General features: G+C 44.6%; 1 protein-coding gene across 1 annotated transcript in view; it reads left to right on the top strand.

Moving 5' to 3' along the window:
* The window catches only part of snap25a (synaptosome associated protein 25a), a 33667-nt gene extending 14542 nt beyond the window's left edge, over positions 1 to 19125 (top strand). Inside the window, exons 2-8 of the mRNA XM_087851917.1 lie at positions 562 to 705; positions 3408 to 3449; positions 7571 to 7619; positions 10780 to 10897; positions 14243 to 14362; positions 16743 to 16887; positions 17548 to 19125. Of these exons, the coding sequence (XP_087708043.1) occupies positions 634 to 705; positions 3408 to 3449; positions 7571 to 7619; positions 10780 to 10897; positions 14243 to 14362; positions 16743 to 16887; positions 17548 to 17616 (615 nt within the window). The 5' untranslated portion in view covers positions 562 to 633 and the 3' untranslated portion in view covers positions 17617 to 19125. The remainder of the gene's footprint in view (positions 1 to 561; positions 706 to 3407; positions 3450 to 7570; positions 7620 to 10779; positions 10898 to 14242; positions 14363 to 16742; positions 16888 to 17547) is intronic.
* The last annotated feature ends 200 nt before the right edge of the window (positions 19126 to 19325 follow it).

Here is a 19325-nt window from a genome sequence, read left to right on the forward strand (position 1 = left end):
GTGGACTACACTACACACTACACACTACACACTACACACTACACAAATGCACACGGGGCATTGTGATGTCGGTCGATGCCGTCCAGCCTTCGTGCGTCTTGCAGGCGGCGAGCAGCAGCAGGTGTGTTTGTCATGAGTCTGAAGGTAACATCACGCGTCCTCGTCTTCAGTTTGGCTCAGTGATGCAGAGATGGAGGCACAAATATCACGTCGGGAACACGGACGCCAACACAGGGATGATGTTAAGCTCAGAAGGTTGAGAATAATGATTTTAAAAGCTTGTTGAATGTCTGAGATCGAGAACGGAAACATTCACGGGGAGCTGCTTTCATCTCGTTGTGCGTTTCTTTACATAAATAAAGACGCAGAGAAAGGTCAGAGGTCAGGGAGATGGGCGATCACGCCACAGTTTGAACCCTGCACAAGCTCACGGGTACGTTTGTTGACTGCTGTGGTCGCACTCCAAATTATCCACGTCCTCCATCGTCCCGCGTCGTTAATGCGACAGTCGACTGAGCCGTGTGCTGCACGCTGAACGCTTTGTGTTTTCCTCTCTTCCAGCCTTCCCCGGACTCCCACTAGCATCTTCTCTTCCCTGTTGGAGACCGTCTCCACCCCCAACATCCAGCAGACATGGCAGATGATGCGGACATGCGCAATGAGCTGTCAGACATGCAGCAACGCGCCGACCAGCTGGCCGATGAGGTGAGAACACCGGACTCGCTGCATCGCAGGCGTTTGCCTCGTGATGGCAGGAGCACGCTGTCTGTGTGTGTCTGTGTGTGTGAGCGTGTGTGTGTGTGTGTGTGTCTGTGTGTGTGAGCGTGTGTGTGTGTGTGTGTGTGTGTGTGTGTGTGTGTGTGTGTCTGTGTGTGTGTGTGAGCGTGTGTGTGTGTGTGTCTGTGTGTGTGTGTGTGTGTGTGTGTGTGTGTGTGTGTGTGCGCGCGTGTGTGTGAGCGTGTGTGTGTGTGTGTGTGTGTGAGCGTGTGTGTGTGTGTCTGTGTGTGTCTGTGTGTGTGAGCGTGTGTGTGTGTGTGTGTGTCTGTGTGTGTCTGTGTGTGTCTGTGTGTGTCTGTGTGTGTGTGCGCGTGCATGTGTCTGTGTGTCTGTGTGTTTGTGTGTGTGTGTGTGTGTGTGTCTGTGTGTGTGTGAGCGTGTGTGTGTGTGTGTGTGTGTGTCTGTGTGTGTGTGAGCGTGTGTGTGTGTGTCTGTGTGTGAGCGTGTGTGTGTGTGTGTGTGTGTGTGTGTGTGTGTCTGTGTGTGTGTGTGTGTGTGTGTCTGTGTGTGTGTGAGCGTGTGTGTGTGTGTGTGTGTGGCAAAGTGTTTCTGCTCAGTGTACCAGGGGCACGGAGAAAAGTTGTCGTACCATAGGCACCAGGAGTGTGTGTGTGTGTGTGTGTGCATTTCATTCGCAGTGAAAGGGCGAGAGAGTGAGAGAGTCTCCATCATGGCCCACAGCTGATCAGCCTCCAGCTTCACATATGACTCACTGTGGAGCAGCTGAGCAGAATATTAAACACACACACACACACAGACACACACACACACACACACACACACAGACACACACGCTCACACACACACACACACACACACACACAGGAACGCAGGGCAAACACAAAATGGCGGCGCTAACAGTTTAGCCTCTGTGGCGTCTGTGGCTTCAGAGCGACTCCCACAGATGAAAGCGAGCGAGCTGTGCGACTCCGGCTGATCAGAGACAGGATGCAAAGAGGAAGAATCAGAAGAAGAAGGAACATGAGCCACGTTAAAAATGGCTGCTCGGTGTCAGATCTGTTTGTCTAACCAACACCCCCCACCCCTCGACCCCCCCACCCCTCGACCCCTACCGGTGCAGACGATGCGCTTGCAGCGAGCGCAGCGAGGCGGAGCTGTGTCATCGTAAGAAGGACAAGATGCCCCGCTGCTGCCTCCGTGCTCTGCAGCCTCGCGCTCCTCAGAGGCAGAACGGCGGCGCCCCGTTACACACGAGCCAGTAGCTGATAACAGACATCACTCTGCTGATAACAGCTGAGTTATTCTGATGACTTTGATCAATCAGTGCAAACTTAGTAAAACAGACACAAATCTCCATCACGTACTGTAAGTGCTGCATTCAGGACCTTCCAGGTCGTATCTATACATGTTCCCACAGTTCTGCAAGCTGTTGGTTCTCGTTGTCGTGCCCCCCCTTCTGTTTAGCACCTGGGGATCTGTCAGCCTGAGAGCCGGCAGTCCCCTTCGAGGCCTTCCCTAAACCACAGCTCAATTCATGATTAAGCCATTTATCTACTAAGAACACTGGCAAACGTAAAATGAGGGTGTGGGCCGAGCGAGTGAGATGATTATATGAAAGAAAGAAGCTGCCCCTCGTTTCATTTATTTGATTTCCAAGGAGTTTAAAAACTATCTGCAGCAGATGAACTTAAGAAACGGGAAATAATCCAGGAAAGACGGGACAGAGGACCTGAGAGATGCTTTTGGGTCTGCTGGTGATTTATCCACTGTTTCCCAGAGAAATCGTCTCAGCTGTTCTGCCACATCACACAGGAACTGGACTGGAAACCAGTGGCAGCAGCTACGATGGAGCGATGACATTTTTAGTTCAAATTATCGTCAGTGTGTCTGAGGTCAGAAAAAGGTCCAACACTGTAAAACATGGAGGCTCCGTCTCTTTGGGGCTGTAGTGCTGCAGGTCTGTAAAGCGTCCCATTAACATCAGCTTCGTCTTTCACTTTAGCCTGGAAATCTGAAGCAGTGAAAGCGAACATTAAAACAAGTGTGGGCTCATCTCACTGTAGCCGGGTCCCAACTTCCCAGACAAATATAAAGAAACGAGGAGCGGCTCCAGAATTACAGTCAGAGCTGTGCAGCCCTGCGTGCACACAGTCATCTCTGCGAGTTCATGTTGATAATCGTTCAGGTATTGATCCTGTTTGTGGCTGCTGATTGTTCTGATCGGCTCCATTTAGTTTTACACACTCGCTTATGTTCAGTCGAACGAATGCACAAAAGCACATCGAGTTGTTGTGTAAATAAGATTTTAACAGGAACACAACAGTCAACACAACATGTTGTGTCCACCTGCAGCATGGCTGTGAGAGGGCACCGAGCAGTTACCACTGCAGCAGATATGACAAAGCCTGGAAAAGCATGAAAGCTGGTGGTGGGTTGCAAAGAGGCTTGCAGATGTGCAGCAGCTGTGGGCAGAGTTTTTAGACTTTTGCATTCATGGAAAATCAAAGGCTGATGGCAGTGAGAGCAGCTGAGCTGCCAGTGCTGCAGGTAAGCTTGGCTTCATGGCCTGATGCAGGTTATTGGCCATCACATGAAAAACTGCACATAACATGAAAACCAAAACTTTTCAAGCTTCTTGAATTTGAATTGTTTCTTTTATTTGTCCGCAGTCACTGGAGAGCACTCGCCGTATGCTGCAGCTGGTCGAAGAGGTAAGAAAATGATGTATGAGTTTGATTTATAGCCAACAATAATATTTAAAACATGTGTTTCAACAACAAATGAAAATAAATGATCCTGAATCGCGTCTCACGGTGTTACGTGTGCAGGACGAGCTGCTGTTTTGCAGCACAGATCATTTACTGTGCCGACACTCAGGGTTAGTCATGTGAATATTACAACGACGAGGTCGTTTTGTGTTGCAATGTTGTTACTAAAACTTTCGCTTTCAGTGATCTGGGAGGGGAGGCGTGTCTGCAAAGTGCAACACACAAGCTCATAGAACAAACCTCCTTTTCTAATAACTGCGCCTCTCTGTCAGAGATCCTTTACATTTTACAAACGTAACGTTTTTAGACCTGACGACACCAGCGGCACCAGGATTACATGCAAGCCTGTCACTGTACCAACACTGAAACTGTCAGAGGAGCAGAGATGTAGAGCGAGGACAGCAGGAAGCTCATCGTTGTGTGAGGATCTCTGTTAGAATATCTCAGATTTATGGAGCGAGACTCAGAAACCTGAAAGTCCAAACTCAGCTGTGATACACTCAGCAAGTGTTCACGTTCATCAGCGTTCAACACAATCAGACTTTAGGGAGGGAAACATGGCGCTCTGCCTATCAGATCTATTCTGAACCGTTAGTGGTTGGTTTGCCCCAAACAGCCAATCAAAAGACAGAAGTAAGTTTGCTGTTTGTGCCTTGGATTGGTGGGTCCGTAAGTTGGACACAGCGTTTGTTCAGTCGTCTGTGAGACGGGCTCTGACCTGGTCAGCGCTCTCGTCTGATTGTGCTGTGATCAACAGAAGGGTTACCATGACGACCAGAAACTGTGGATAAGAGAGAGACTGTCGATTAGGCTTGGTGGCATCTTCTGTAACATTACTTGATGTATAGTTAATTGTAGCTGTATCCACAGAAACGATCGTCACATGAAAATACTGAACGTGTTTGTTTGTTTGTTTTGAAGCTGTGAGAAGAGGAAGTGGAAACAATTCCTTCGTAGTCATTTAGACACGTGTCACGATTGCTGTGCACAGAAAAATGTTTGTAAATAAATCCAGTAAACTGTCCAACACAAAGGCACACGTACATGTAAGCACGTCACATTCATACTTCGCCCAACGGTTGTGGAGCGCGTGCCCAGCTTTGGCGGACCACGAGTCAGCTGAGTGATGGCGTGAATAGCACATAACATGAAGATGATGATACTGCGATGCAATGAGACTGCAACAAGCAGACGCAGATGGAAGAAAGGAGGGCGGGTGAGGCATGGGGAGACAAGAAGGGAGAGCATCTGGGGGGGTGAGTGGCTAACAAGCTACCCGCTGCAGCTCTCAAGGTCATATCGATCATCAGCTCCACCCTACAAATGTACTGCAGGCAGGGAGGGACTGACGGAGGGACGACGGCTTCTTTATGCACGTGATCAGAGAGCTGGAGGGTGCAGCACAAACAGCTGACATCATTTCCCTTCATAGATAACGTTCAGGGGCTCTCGTGATGTCACTCGCGACTGTGTTTATCGGTTTTCCCCACAAACTCCTTTCAGAGCTGAAGATGAACGTCCAGGATGACAGTAAGATCTGTTCAGTCTGAAAAATACAAAATGAGTTGTTTCTAAAAAGGAGGCGGACTTTCACTCGTTCCGCAGCTTTAACGGCGAGCTCTTAGCGTAGCGCTCGTTGCTGTGAGGCCATTTGAAAAAGCCGGATTATTAGATATGGAATAGGGAACATTTCATGTTATCACAGGTACAAAAGCAAACTGTAAACCTGGACAATGATCTATAATCAAAAGTCCGTCAGTGGAGGTGGAGGATGATACTCACCTGCACCGCCAGGTTAGATGGAGAAAGCTGCACCATCCTCAGGCCTGTGTGGGATTATGGTTGATTATTGTTGGGTTTCTCCAGGGACACATTTCAGATACTTTGGGTTTTCTCATGCAGAGGCTCCTTATTGCTCCCCTCTCGCCTCTCAAGCATCCGTGTGGCTCTCTTCCCAAACTGCTGAGGAGGCAGGTTTGTCACGGACGAGCACGTGTGGCACAGCGACACACCATGATCGTGTTTATGCCGATCAGGCTGAGCCAGCACAAATCTTAGTGCTGCATTTTTAAGAAGCACACAGTTGTACGTTAGCTAACGCTGCTGCGTCTTCTCAGACTCCTTTGCCATCAGTGACGAGAAGCATTACTATTGAAAGCTTTGCAGGCTCAGCTGTTCCAGTCAGGAGCAGAAAACTCGCATCATACCAAGATTTTAAGAAGAACGCTCGTCCGCTGTCAATGCTAGCATCATTAATCTCCTTCAGCTTGATTCCATGTTTAACAGACAGATGTCTTTGCATCTCCAGATCAATATCAACCAGCACAGAGTTAATAGGAAGGAAAATATTCAATTTGTTTGTTCAGGAAAACAAGAAGATGAACCAATGATCCCAATGATCAAGCTCAATGCGCCTTTGTTCTGTTGCTTTACAGAAAACACAGCAGCAGATGTGTTATTCTCTCTCTCTGCTGTTTAAATTAAAGCCTTAGGCCAGCAGTTACTAATATACTGTGCTGGTTTTTTTAAAACAAAGGTGTGGTCCGTATTTAGAAAGAGAGCGCAGTGACAAAACTGCATGTAAGAGGTGATAACTCAGAGATTTTAGCCACTCACCTTTTCTCAAGATGCAAAAATACAGAGAATATTTAAATCAAGTGTGCGATTGATTAACTTCCAACACACAATTTAAAGCTAATCGCACCGATATAAAAAACAGCAGATCTTTGATTTTTTTGAGTTGCTGATATGAAAACTATCTACATCCATCAGTAATTACCCTTTGCCCCGTGTAGTAAATTATACTCTTAGACTTCTAAATCACATTCATTTAGACATTACACCATGTGCTCAAGCTACTATTGCCCCGACTAGCTGAAGACTGGGCAGGTGTATCAGGTGTGTTTCAGGTGTGTTTTACGTGTGTTTCAGGTGTTTCTTAGGTGTGTTTTAGGTGTTTCTCAGGTGTGTTTCAGGTGTTTCTCAGGTGTGTTTCAGGTGTGTTTCAGGTGTTTCAGGTGTGTTTTAGGTGTTTCTCAGGTGTGTTTCAGGTGTTTCTCAGGTGTGTTTCAGGTGTGTTTCAGGTGTTTCAGGTGTTTCAGGTGTGTTTTAGGTGTTTCAGGTGTGTTTTAGGTGTTTCTCAATTGTGTTTCAGGTGTTTCTCAGGTGTGTTTCAGGTGTTTCAGGTGTGTTTCAGGTGTTTCAGGTGTGTTTTAGGTGTTTCTCAGGTGTGTTTCAGGTGTTTCTCAGGTGTGTTTCTCAGGTGTGTTTCAGGTGTTTCTCAGGTGTGTTTCAGGTGTTTCTCAGGTGTGTTTCAGGTGTGTTTCAGGTGTTTCAGGTGTGTCAGGTGTTTCAGGTGTGTCAGGTGTATCAGGTGTGTTTTAGGTGTGTTTTAGGTGTTTCAGGTGTTTCAGGTGTGTTTCAGGTGTGTTTTAGGTGTTTCAGGTGTGTTTTAGGTGTGTTTTAGGTGTTTCATGTGTTTCAGGTGTGTCAGGTGTCACAAATAAGGTCCTTAAACTATCTGTGAAGGAACTGTCCCAAAACATGCATGTATGGTGCTTAATGCATGTAAAGTAAAATGAGGAATGGTCCATACTTTCATATAATACAGATTTGTAACCTTTATTTAATGAGGAGTTCACTCTTGTGGTGACCAGGTAAAGGTGAAGTCTCTTAAAAATGGTTGTAGGGCTAAAAAGTCACATAAAAATCTAAAAGAAAAGCACCAAACACAGCTGGATGAAGGCGGCCTGCTGGTGGTAGATGTTTTAGTTTAAATTTGCAGGGAATTAATTGCAAAAATGTGCCTTTAAAAGTGTGTGTTGCTCTCCTGCTGTAATACAAAAGTAATTTGGCGAGCAGAGAGCTCGTGTTAGCTGCAGGTTTAATTTTTCTCTGCCAGCGTGTTTAACCATGTTAGCAGAATTTAATTTCAAAGAATGCAAAGAAAGGAGCAGCGCAGAGCTTCTCAGCTTCACTGCTTCCTGAGCTCCTGTAGCCTCATCGCTCACCACTGTTTTCTTGTGATTGTCTTCCTTTTCCACCTCGCTGTCTCCGGGGAATAGAGCAAAGATGCCGGCATCAGGACTTTGGTTATGCTGGACGAGCAGGGAGGTAAGTGTGCATGAGGGGCGATGGCGCAGTGTCACAACATATAGATGCAGTGATAATATGATTCAAATACAAGCAGCGCTACACCTCAGTCTTCACCTCGTAGACACGTTGGTGTTAAATTGATATTAGAATTAAACGACGTGTTTCATATGCAGTTGTTTGGTTTTATTTGAGTTTTTCCAAACTAATTCATTTTGTCCTTAAAGGAATCAGTTTTGAGTTGTTTGATTTGTTGCTTGTTTTCTTTGGTGAAGGTTCAACATGGTTTCCTTCTTTCTTTCAGCTTCTTTTAACATTTGTTTTCTTTGGCTAACATTTTTCTTTTTACTTTACTAACTGCTCTCACTTTGCCAGCAGCGTTTTATGGTTTTTCTTAGCTGAGGACGACGGTTAAAGGAATTGTCATGAGTGCCAAAACCATAACAGATCCTGTTAGGAAGATTTAATGCAGCAACTGCAGGAATGAAACCTCACAGCTCAACAACTCATTGTCAGGAAGCGGGCGACGGCCTCGTCCCTGTGGGTGCTGCTGGCAGCGTAACCTCCGGGCTGGTCTCAGATCTGTTTACAAGAAATAAATACATTTAGAAACACCTATACGACCTATTATACTGCTTTATATCACAATAAAGGCAAACAGGTCTGAGGACAGCTAACCTGGCTAACCTTGTCTATCAGCGTACAGATTTGTACAATCCCTGATTAGATGCAATAAATGAGAACGTCGGCTCACAGTAACCTTAAAAGATATCGTTTCTAATGTGACGTGAATGATATTTAGACTCTTGGCAGGACGAGCGCCCTCAATTTTCTGTTTCTGGGAAACCAGAGCAGCCCAGTAAGAGGCCTGACTGCACCAGCATCACTCGGGGAGAGGAGAGCTCTCCCTCCTCCAGCTCTCCATTTAGCCTCGCTGCCCCGAGCACTGCAGGATCGTTTGCAACAGCTGACTGGACGCAGGAGCCCGAGCTGACCTATGACCCCAGATTTTTTGCACAGGCAGGGCCTGCACCTCTGCAGCACTTGTTGAAGTCAACATTCATAGGCTGATGTGCTTTGATGCAAATCCTTTCAATTTGAACTTGAAGCCATCGCTGATCTTTATTTTGTCTCATTCTTTAACGATCTCCACACTCAGTGCCGTGACCCACTTCTCTATAACACCACCAACACAGTATGATGTCCTTTATGACCGTCGATGACTGTAAACCAGGGATTTTACAAATTTGGGGAAATAAATCTGTAAAGTTGTTTCTCAGTCCACTCCATGTTTACCCGTGCCTCACTCTCCACTCGCCCAGCGGCCCGTCCACCACACCAGCACGACAACGATGCTCACTGACAGCAGTCAGAGTCCGTTCAGTTACACTGAATCATTGTTAAAGCCACGCACACAGTTTTCAGTTGACCCTGTGCTGTTCATGCTGCAGCTTCACTAACATGCAAATAATCCAGCAGCTGTAAAATGTTTCAATTAAGTTTTACACGTTAAATTAGAGAAAGGAAAACTCGGACGCTTCCCTGCAGCTTCCAACCACAGGAAGAGGAAATTCATTCAGCACTGAAAAGGTCTTCGGCGATAACGACCATGCGCCCGTTTTCCCATTTTATTATTTTATAATACAGCCTGTGACGGTCACTAAATACATGTGATTTCAATGTATTTTATTTGAAATGACAATTTAGTTACAATTACCTATAATACTCAAAGAATAAGGAGGTAATCCATCAGATTTCTGCAGAAAACAAAGAAATAATAACACTGTAAGTAAGTTTAAGTCGTTTTACGTTGCTCATGATTTACGTTTTTTTATAGGAAAGGAGACAAAAACGATTCTGTAAAGTTAAACACTGCAAAAGTCATTACTTTAGTAGTACTTTGTCAGTCAGTTTGGGATGTGGAGTTTTTTTATGGAGCGGTTTATGTTAAAGCAAAGGAAACATTTTTTTCTCTTCACTAATTTTTTAAGTTGTGATTTTGAAAAAGAAAGTTCGACTTGGCTTCATCGTTATCAGGTCACACAGGCCTCCAGATTTTGGTTGTATTTACTGTTTTGTAGTTTGGTAACGGTGAACAGTCCTGACACACGTCTGGTGGAAAAATAAAAAGACAAACATCGTGCACATCAACAGAGTGAATATTAAAGATGAATCTACTCCATAAGTATAAAGTTTTGCTCCCACAGTTACCCTGAGATGCAGCCTACACAAAGTCACTTTACAATATTTACAACAAATATATCATAAAAATAAATAAATATCATTACATTTAATTTCAATTAATAAACATTGAACATCTGTTTAAGCCGTTGGTCGTGGGCGGTATTATAGCGTTACCAGGATTTCTCCCACTAAGCCTTCATGGCCGTCTGCGACTGGAAGTGATGGGAGCAGCTGGAAACCAGCCGCCTCTGAAGCTGACTGAAAACTGTTTCCCTGCTGCGGGTATAAACTGGTACTAACACCGGGGTTTGTGTGGGAGGACCCCGAGCAGCTCTTTATCCTGACAGTCGCTCGATCAGATTTGAGATTGATCTATTGATCTATTGATTTGAAAAAAAGGAAACGCCGATTTCCCCCAGAAATCTTTGTTTTCTTTTAACATCTTTGCTGAAACATTTACAGTTTCAATCAAATGAACCAAGAAAACACAGAGAGAAGATTTACTTTCATTATTGGATTGTTGGGGACTCTCATGGACCATTTTCTGCACATAATTGTGTTTTAGCCACCCAAAGTGATGCACTGTAGATACGCACCAGAGTACAAACGCTTCACTTGCTCATCATGACTCATATTTCTGTCAATCAGTCAATGAAATTCATCCACTACTGTCATCCCTTTGTCCTGACCAGAGCAACTCGATCGTGTCGAAGATGGCATGAACCATATCAACCAAGACATGAAGGAAGCCGAGAAAAATTTAAAAGATTTAGGGAAATGCTGTGGGCTTTTCATATGTCCATGTAACAAGTAGGTACTGATGATGTGCCCCAAAGGTTCTTTACATATGTGGTGGCGTCCAGTTTTTCCTTTTTCTTCTCTTTAAGTTTTTACTTTCTTTCGTCATAGTGTCTGAAGTTGTTGTCTTCTCTCCTTTGTCCTCTCTTTCTCTCTTCTGCTTCGTTCTGTGGGGGATAAATGACTTGTGTTTAATCAGAGCAACTGGAGCGCATCGAGGAGGGAATGGACCAAATCAATAAGGACATGAAGGATGCAGAAAAGAATTTGAACGATCTAGGGAAATTCTGTGGTCTTTGCTCCTGTCCATGTAACAAGTAGGTGCTGCTTGCCTGCCTGCCTGCCTGCCATTTAAAATCAAGTATCTAAGAGAAGTAAAACCGAGGTAGAAGTGACATCACAATGGCCATCAGCCAATAGCCTGCTCTACTCCAGCTCCTAATAAACACTGAGCCCACAATGTGGAATGATTCACTTCAAAAACGTCAGGCGGTCCACTTAAGGTTGAACATTTCCAGTCACAATATGACGATTTAAAAAAACAAACATCTAAAACAATAACGTGATTTCCCGTAACAGTACGTGACACTCGTTAGGCCCAGTCATGTTGGTCAGTTAGTACTTTTTCTTCTTTTATTTAAATATTTGCTGATTCAGTAGCAGCTCCCACATGGTTTACTGAAGGGATTTGCTAACAGTCGGCTGGGACTGAAGGAGTCACCTGGATGAGTGAACGTCCAACGACCTTCTTTGGGCATAGCAGACATAGTGTCCCAGAATTCATAGCTCCCCAACTGGGAGCATCTCATAGTGCAGCAGTCTGAACCATCACCGAACAATTGACCTCAAAAAGCTGCTAAAGTTCTCCCAAAGTTAAAATTGTGCAAGCAGCCACAGATCTTTACATACCTTGTACGGTCAAATGAGGCTGATACAAATCGACTGGTGAGACCCAAATTCCATAAAGCCGAGCTTTAAACGTCCAGCCCTCCACGCACTATCAACTCTCCCCCACCCAGCCAAGGCCACGCTTCATCAATAAGTGCCTCTCTTCTACCAAGTGCCATATTCTCCAAACAACATGCAGGTGTAGCCGCTGTAGAAGTCCCGCTTTCCTCCTGAAGAGGGTTTTTCTCATTATTGATGCGTGGCGGTGGAAGACGGGACTTCTACAATGATACCACTGCAGCTGTTGACCTTCCCAATTATAAAACGTACTTAGATTTAAAGAGCAGGGCTGGGGCTCCAGAAGCATCTTGGCACTTAGATCATCCTAATGTATTGACTCCAGATGGAAATGCAGCGATCTTGGTCCCAAAATGCCTTTGGCCAGCCTGGTCCAGGACTGGTTGACACTTCTCCTCATCTGCATGATCTCCACCACCACCACACTGCTCTGACATCCAGTAGATCCTCACCTGTTTGCAGGCAATGAGACCTTTGTTTCCCGTTGAACACCCCCTCCCCCACTGCCTTATGAGCCACGAGCACCAATGAATGACTGGCGAGCATGACCCTCTGAATGCTCATGCATGCATGATGATGTAACTCATAAAGCAATGCTACACATGATGATGCTACGATCATGATGTTGTTGTTTGAAAATGATACTGATGGTGATCCTGATGAAGTTCAGAGTTCGTTTGTGAGCAGAGCCGTCGTTGTGTAACTTTGTGGGTTGGACCAAGTTTAAAAATACAAAGAAAATAAAGTTAACTGAAGTCCCTGCTTGGAAAAGATGGGAAAGAACAAAGAGAAGATAAATGCTGCACAACAAAACTGTCAGAGGCTCAACGTTTGGCAGCGAGCACGCTGGAAATAGGAGAGAAATGACAGAATGACACATTCAGAGCAAATGAGAAAAACAGGAGTGATCTGGTGTAGCTTGCAGCTAGAAACTGGGCTAGGACACATGCGCAGTGAGATATTTTTAGGAGCGTAGTCAGGGTTGATGTATGAAATGGGTGCATCGTGCCACAGCACTGTGTGCAGGACCCTTGTTTCTGCTGCAGTTTGTCTGCAGCGCCTCTCCTGCAGAGCGCTGTGCTAATTTAGCCTTTATTCCACTCTGGCTGCTAAACACTGATGTTTGCTGAGCTCCCTTTCCTGCAGGGAACTCGCTCACATGTAGGTCAGCCATATCAGATAGTGGCAGCCTGCTGGGACATTGACTCAACCTGCCTGCACACATAGCAGGATGCTAAAAGAGATGTTTTTCAGCACTGCTGCTCACTGTACCTCCAGAATTAGCAGACCCCAGATTTCCCTCTTAAAGGCTTCATATTGTGGCCGTCTGAATGCCAATGAATGAATGAGGCAGAATGACTTCAGTCTTGCGGGTCCTGCAATACTCATCTAATCAGATCATCTCTGCTCAATCAGAGCAAATCTGATTAGAAATGTGCAGTATCTCCTTTCTGAGACAGCAGGGAAGTAAATTGCAAATTAAAGTTTTACAGAAGGAGAGGAGATTAAAAAAGACGCAGCAGAAAGAAGAAAACAGATGGAAATATAAAGGACTCAGACAAGGGTAGAGTATGTGTTAATCATATCAGTGTGTGTCAGCAGGGACGGGGCGCTCAGCGAAGCCTCGGTCCATTTCTATTAATAAGAGCAGTGTAGGAGGCGGCTGAGCCATCGCCATCCCTGATACAGCTAGGATACATCCACACACTCCAAGGTTATACAAGCTCAGCAACTGTGATACAAGCAAAGAAGTGTCAGGATGCTACTGAATGGGCAGGAACGTGTTTGATATGCACACAGACAGCAGCGACAGTTACCTTCCAGTCCATCTACCTGCTGCGTGGAGCCAAAACAGATGCTGAGCTTTGATTGGCCGAGCAGCCGAGCTGCTTCGTGTTAGCACAGCTGTACAGATGCAAGCAGATGTGACTTTCGTTGAGAGATAAGCTGAGTCACAACCATTACCCCACTCCTCTGCCTCACCACCTCAACTGGCTAACATGACCAGGACTCTGTGACATATACAGACATACAGGTGTGGGGGGGTGGGGGTCGGGGTGGGTGGTGCAGATGGTTCAGGTAAACGAGGCGCTCTTCTCTGCTGACTCCCTCCAGTTTCTTGTTTTGTTCTCCTTCTTCTTGTTTCGCAGTTTGTTCTCCGCATTGATCGTCGTCCAACGATGTGACAGTCCTGTACACGCTGTGTTGTGTGTCTGCCACAAGCTCTGTGTCTTCTCTGTTTTCTGTCACACTGTGGGAGTGGGATGTGCTTTACTGTTGCAAACACAGAAGTATGATGGTTTAGGACAGAGAGAAGGAATCAGGCTACAGTTCAAACACAGCGTGCAGGGCTCGCCTGATCCTGAACAGCATGTTATATACCTGCAATATAACATCGCACACATAAGTACTGTGTTACAGCAGAGCCTGTACCTGCAAACCCAAAGCCAGTCCATGCCTGCTATGCTTTGCTCGACTAGTCTAGTCCCACCATATATTTATGTGCTGGTTGCATGAAACCAATTAACACTGTGTGTCAGCTACATGCTAATATATTCACATATGTGCTGCTGCAGTGCCTCAAATCCAAGCTCTCTTAGCTTTGACTAATTGGAAGCCAGCCTGGTTGAGGTAAATGGCGAGTCGCCTTTTTCAAACTGTTGAGTAACTTTCTCTCCATCACTGCCGGTGGCCAGGATGAAGAGCGGAGCCAGCAAGGCCTGGGGGAATAACCAGGACGGGGTGGTGGCCAGCCAGCCCGCCCGCGTGGTGGACGAACGCGAACAGATGGCCATCAGCGGCGGCTTCATCCGCAGGTAGGAGGAACGCTTGGATGGAAATCACAAATGTGCGATTTTACGGGGCACGTTCATCTTGTCTGGAATATTTCAAGGCAAGATGAGGGTAAACGTGCACGTGGCATCGTTCACCGGCAGCCCGACTAGGCTAGCAAAGCAGACCAGCCTTTATGTAGCATTAACATGTCCGTCCGCTCTCGCCAGCCACGTTGTTAGGTGCGCTGTTCCTAACAGAACCGCTTTAATCCTTCATGGCACAGAACCAACAACATGCTGGGAACATTCCTGGGAGACTTTGATCCAAACTGCTGCTGCAGACCCATGATCCACGTTTCCCGCGCTCTGTTAGATCAACACGTTCTCACTCCCAAAGCGTAACATTTTATGCTAGGTGACAAATTGTCAACATGTTACGTTTTCGGCCACCAACACGTTCCGACGACTTCGGAAAACTGAGGATATATGAGAACTTAAAATCACTTTGGGAAAACTATTTCTCGTCATTACAGTGCTGGTTAAGGTTCGGAATAAGGTTATGGTTTAGGGCTGCAATACAGGGCAGGAACGTCTGTTACCGCGAGAGCTTAATTCCACTGGATTTAATCCATAACCCGGCACGTACCATAAGAACTCGGAAGGTCACCTTTCGCGTTCCTCGGGAACGCCGTGCGATGTGACAAAACGTCGGGATGTTGCGCCTCGGGGGGGAGAACGGGGTCGTTAGACTGAGATGTGGTGCCTGTGGAGATGCTTTGAATACAACGAACTGTAATGATCTGATCTTTGTGACGTGGTAGACTAAGGGATACACGATCAGCAATAATACTCGACGATGCTGCAACATTTTGTCAATAATCAAATAAAAGAAAATCCCATCACTAGATCACCACCAGCCTGATCTATGAATCCATGCTTTCATGGTGTTTGTGGCAGATCATCCTGATGTCACAGCAGGAAGAAATATTCTGGTATTTTTCATAATTTCCTAAACTTCCCTTCAGCTCACTGGCAGCAACCAGATACACGGATAATCAATTATTATTATTTCACATAGAGTCGGCCTCAGTCAGTGTTTAAATGTACTCACACAGGTACTCACAGGCAGCGTTGGGCAAGTTACTTTGAAAAAGTAATTAATTATAGTTACTAGTTACTTCTTCAAAAAAGTAACTGAGTTACCAGATTCTAAAAGTAATTGATTACTTGAAAAGTAACTATTGCGTTAAAAAAAAAACGTTGAACTCTCAGGGGTCCAGAGTACAATCGGCCATTTTTAACTGATGTTCCCTCCACATTTCACCTCTAACTGATTACTTGTCTTGTTTGGTGTCGTTCTCTTCAGCACAGCCTCACGTGTCTGAATCTACAGTCATGTTTTCATTCTGACAGACTGCATTAACACAATTGATCTAAAATCAGACACAAAACATAAAATCAGAGTAGAAAAAGTGATATTTTTACTGTAACAACCACACATTTCAAACTATTTACAGAACAATCAGGTGTTCTGCATTCAACACTCCAAAAAATAATTTCTGTCCGCTATAAAGGAGAACATCAAAAAAGTCAAATATCAAAAAGTGATCGCCGGGCAGAAAGTGATCGCCGCCCGCGGGAGCGCGCAGCTGCTTAAAGCTGCAGCGCCCAGATTACTTACAGCTACTTCCTGCAGCTGAAGGTGCGGTGAGCTGAACACAGCTTCAACCGTCTGTTTGCTGAAAAATAGTAACGCGACCGCATTTTGTTGTTAGTAACGGTAACGGCGTTGTAACGATAGAAACAGTAATTAGTTAGATTAGTAGTAACGCTGTTACTAACGCCGTTAGTAACACCGTTAGTAACGCGTTATTCCCATCACTGCCAACAGGGACTGAAATCAGCTCTACTTTTAGTACTTTAGTGATACTTAATGTAAGAACGAAAGAGCAAATGACGGCGTTTCTACTTGAATACCATCGACTGATAGAAGAAACACAGTTCAGCGTCTACTGAAGGTCGAGCTACGTCAGCGACATGAACAGCTGAAAATAGACTGAAAGGAAAAGTCAGATAAAGACGAGCAGAAAAAAACATTCATCATCTGGTTCTTGTCTTGTCTTCATATGTAATCAGATTACCTGGAGAACTGTAATCCAAATCTATATTATTGAGAACAACACAGGCTTTAGACTTTAATGTGGATATTAGATTATCTCATATTAATCTAATCTGTGTCTGTATATGTGAAAGATTGTGTATCTGGATATTTAACACTGTGTCATTAATAAAGAAACAGTGAACAGGATCCTGCGGTCGGTCTCTGCTCTTTGGAGGTTCAGAGGTGAAATATGGACACCAGCAGGGGCAACATGTGCTGTACTAGTTACTGCAGAGATAAATGTGACCTTTTGTATGGCAGGGTAACAGACGATGCCCGGGAAAACGAGATGGATGAGAACCTGGAGCAGGTGGGTGGCATCATTGGCAACCTGCGCCACATGGCTCTGGACATGGGCAACGAGATCGACACCCAGAACCGCCAGATCGACAGGATCATGGAGAAGGTACACGCACACGACGAGATACAGCTTTTCAGCTTTTTCTTCAAACGCACCGGGTTCATGTAAAAGTTGAGTTATCTCGCTTATTTAGTGATTTGCCTCCTTGCAAATATAAGAGTATTGGACCAGTGTGGACACGAAGGAAAAGCTTGGTTTGTATACAACACCAGCTCAGGGTCACAAAGCTCAGCCTGGTTTGGTCTTTTACAGGCTGCAAGGTTTTCTCCAAGGATATTCCAACATTCACTTACATCCCTGTTTCCTGGTTTGGTCACGTTGTGAGGATGTGCGAGTGTTGTGAACATGCCCGTAAATGTGCAATTGTTGAAATGCTGTGATTGGTTAGAAAATTTTAAAATAATGTCCAACCTTAAGACTTAAATAACTTGATGCCTTTGACGCAGAGCTGTGCAAAATCAGGTCAGAGATAAAATGTAGAAACAGCAAAGAAAAGTTGTCTTACCTTTTATTTTCTTAAGCATTTCTATATTTAATGGTCTCTTTGTATAATAGAGTCTTCTTAAAAAGCTCCATCTCTAAATTCAAAGCTCTACCAAAAGTACAATGAAATCAATCTAACCGGGTACGAAAGATAAAACACCAAAACACAGATCTGTGGAGTAAATCAACAAAGCCCTCTCATCACTTTCTCCTCCCTCACAGGCCGACTCCAACAAGACCAGGATCGATGAGGCCAACCAGCGCGCCACAAAGATGCTGGGCAGTGGCTAAACGCCCGGAGTCCGGAGCGTGAACGTCCGGCGTCCCGCGCCACGCATCGATAGGCGCTGACATGCTTTCATCATGGTATTGACCTTCTAGGTTTGCACACATGCACATATCACCTCCCCGCCCATTGTAAATGTTGTTCTGTGTCGTCTGTCGAGCTTTTTCAAGATGATTGTCCTCGTAAAAAGATGATTTCTTATACTCCGTATATCATTCTTTCCAAAGGTTGTATATAGTGCTGACTTGATGGATCTCTAGCTCACCTGTGAAGTTTTTATTCTCTATGTCAAATATATATATATATATATATATATATATATATCTCACATATCATATATATATACATATATATATACACACGAGTACACTTCTCTGGATGACAAGTATATAATAGGAATGCTGTACAAGCTGTTTGTTTTTTCTTCCTTTTCGGTATCTCAGTATCGTCTTAGTAAAACTGTGTCATTACATATAGGCTACTGTCATGCTCCTTATTTTGGTGTTGTCACAAAAACAGCGGGAGAAGATTGACGGCAAACACGAGTCACTAAGCGGCGGTACAGTTGGGCGGGACGGCAAAGAGCACTCAATCAAAGGCAGTCCTTGGTCCATTTTCCTTCATCGCAATCATTCTGAGTTACTGTTTAGACGATGTGCAACTAGACTCTCTGTAGCTGTATTAGACATTGCATTCCAAGTGATGTGAATTGTGCGTTCTCTGCATGACAAATGGTAGATTTTAGTCTTATAAATAAAACCTGTCTGAAAAAATATATATAAAAAATGATAACATGGCAGTAGCAAATTGACAAAACGCATGCTCGGTATTAGGACACAGTTTATCGTTCCATACTCCTGCAAGTTTGCAATAGTGCCACTCTTTCTGTCTCGATATATTTACCGACTGTGACCATCTCGTTGTACAATAATGCAAAAGGGATCAAAAAAGTGAGATGAAGTTGAAACAACTGAGGACTTTGGGTTGTATTGCAAAAAAATGACCTGTTTTCTAAATGATTATGCAGTTCAGTGATGAAGATGTTGATTATATGATGAAAGCTGAGGACTGGTTGTGTACTGTATCATAGGTTTTGGATGCTCTGAAAAAAATAAACGTTTGCAATGTAAAGCAAAGACGCATATTTCTGAGAGACCTTACTTTTATAAGAAAACCGTATATGTAAGTTTATTCTCCCCGTGTGGTTTGTTATTGGTAAGAATAATGACAATATTAAATAACAATTACAACTATACTCTGAAACAAAAAAATACATACAAATGGGTTTTTTTGTTGCTTCTGTACTTTAGAGCTATGCACACCAAATCGCCAAAATGTCAAGTAGTTAGAGTAAGGTGATGAATTACCTAAACCTGAATGACACAATAGGTTAAACTGTGAGATTGATGTCCTCAACGCATGTAATACTAAAGACTCCCTCTCTGTATCCTGTCAGTGTGTGAAGTGGTGGACATTTTGTAGCTAGCTGAATTGATTAAAAGTAATAAACCCTAGTTGCATCCGTGTCTGTCTTTATTGCTTAGAGACTCCAATCTCTAACGTCCAGGGTGGCGTTTACCCAAACTACCGCTCACATTAGATTACATCTTACGTGGCAGACAGTCCACCCGATGGCCCTGTTTTCTCTAAACAAGAAGCCAGCAGTCCAGGGATACACTGACAGTCAACACGATAGAGCATTTGATATTCATCT

The sequence above is a fragment of the Neolamprologus brichardi genome, chromosome 15 (assembly GCF_056152115.1).
Source record: "Neolamprologus brichardi isolate AB-2024 chromosome 15, ASM5615211v1, whole genome shotgun sequence".
Taxonomy (NCBI): Eukaryota; Metazoa; Chordata; class Actinopteri; order Cichliformes; family Cichlidae; genus Neolamprologus; species Neolamprologus brichardi.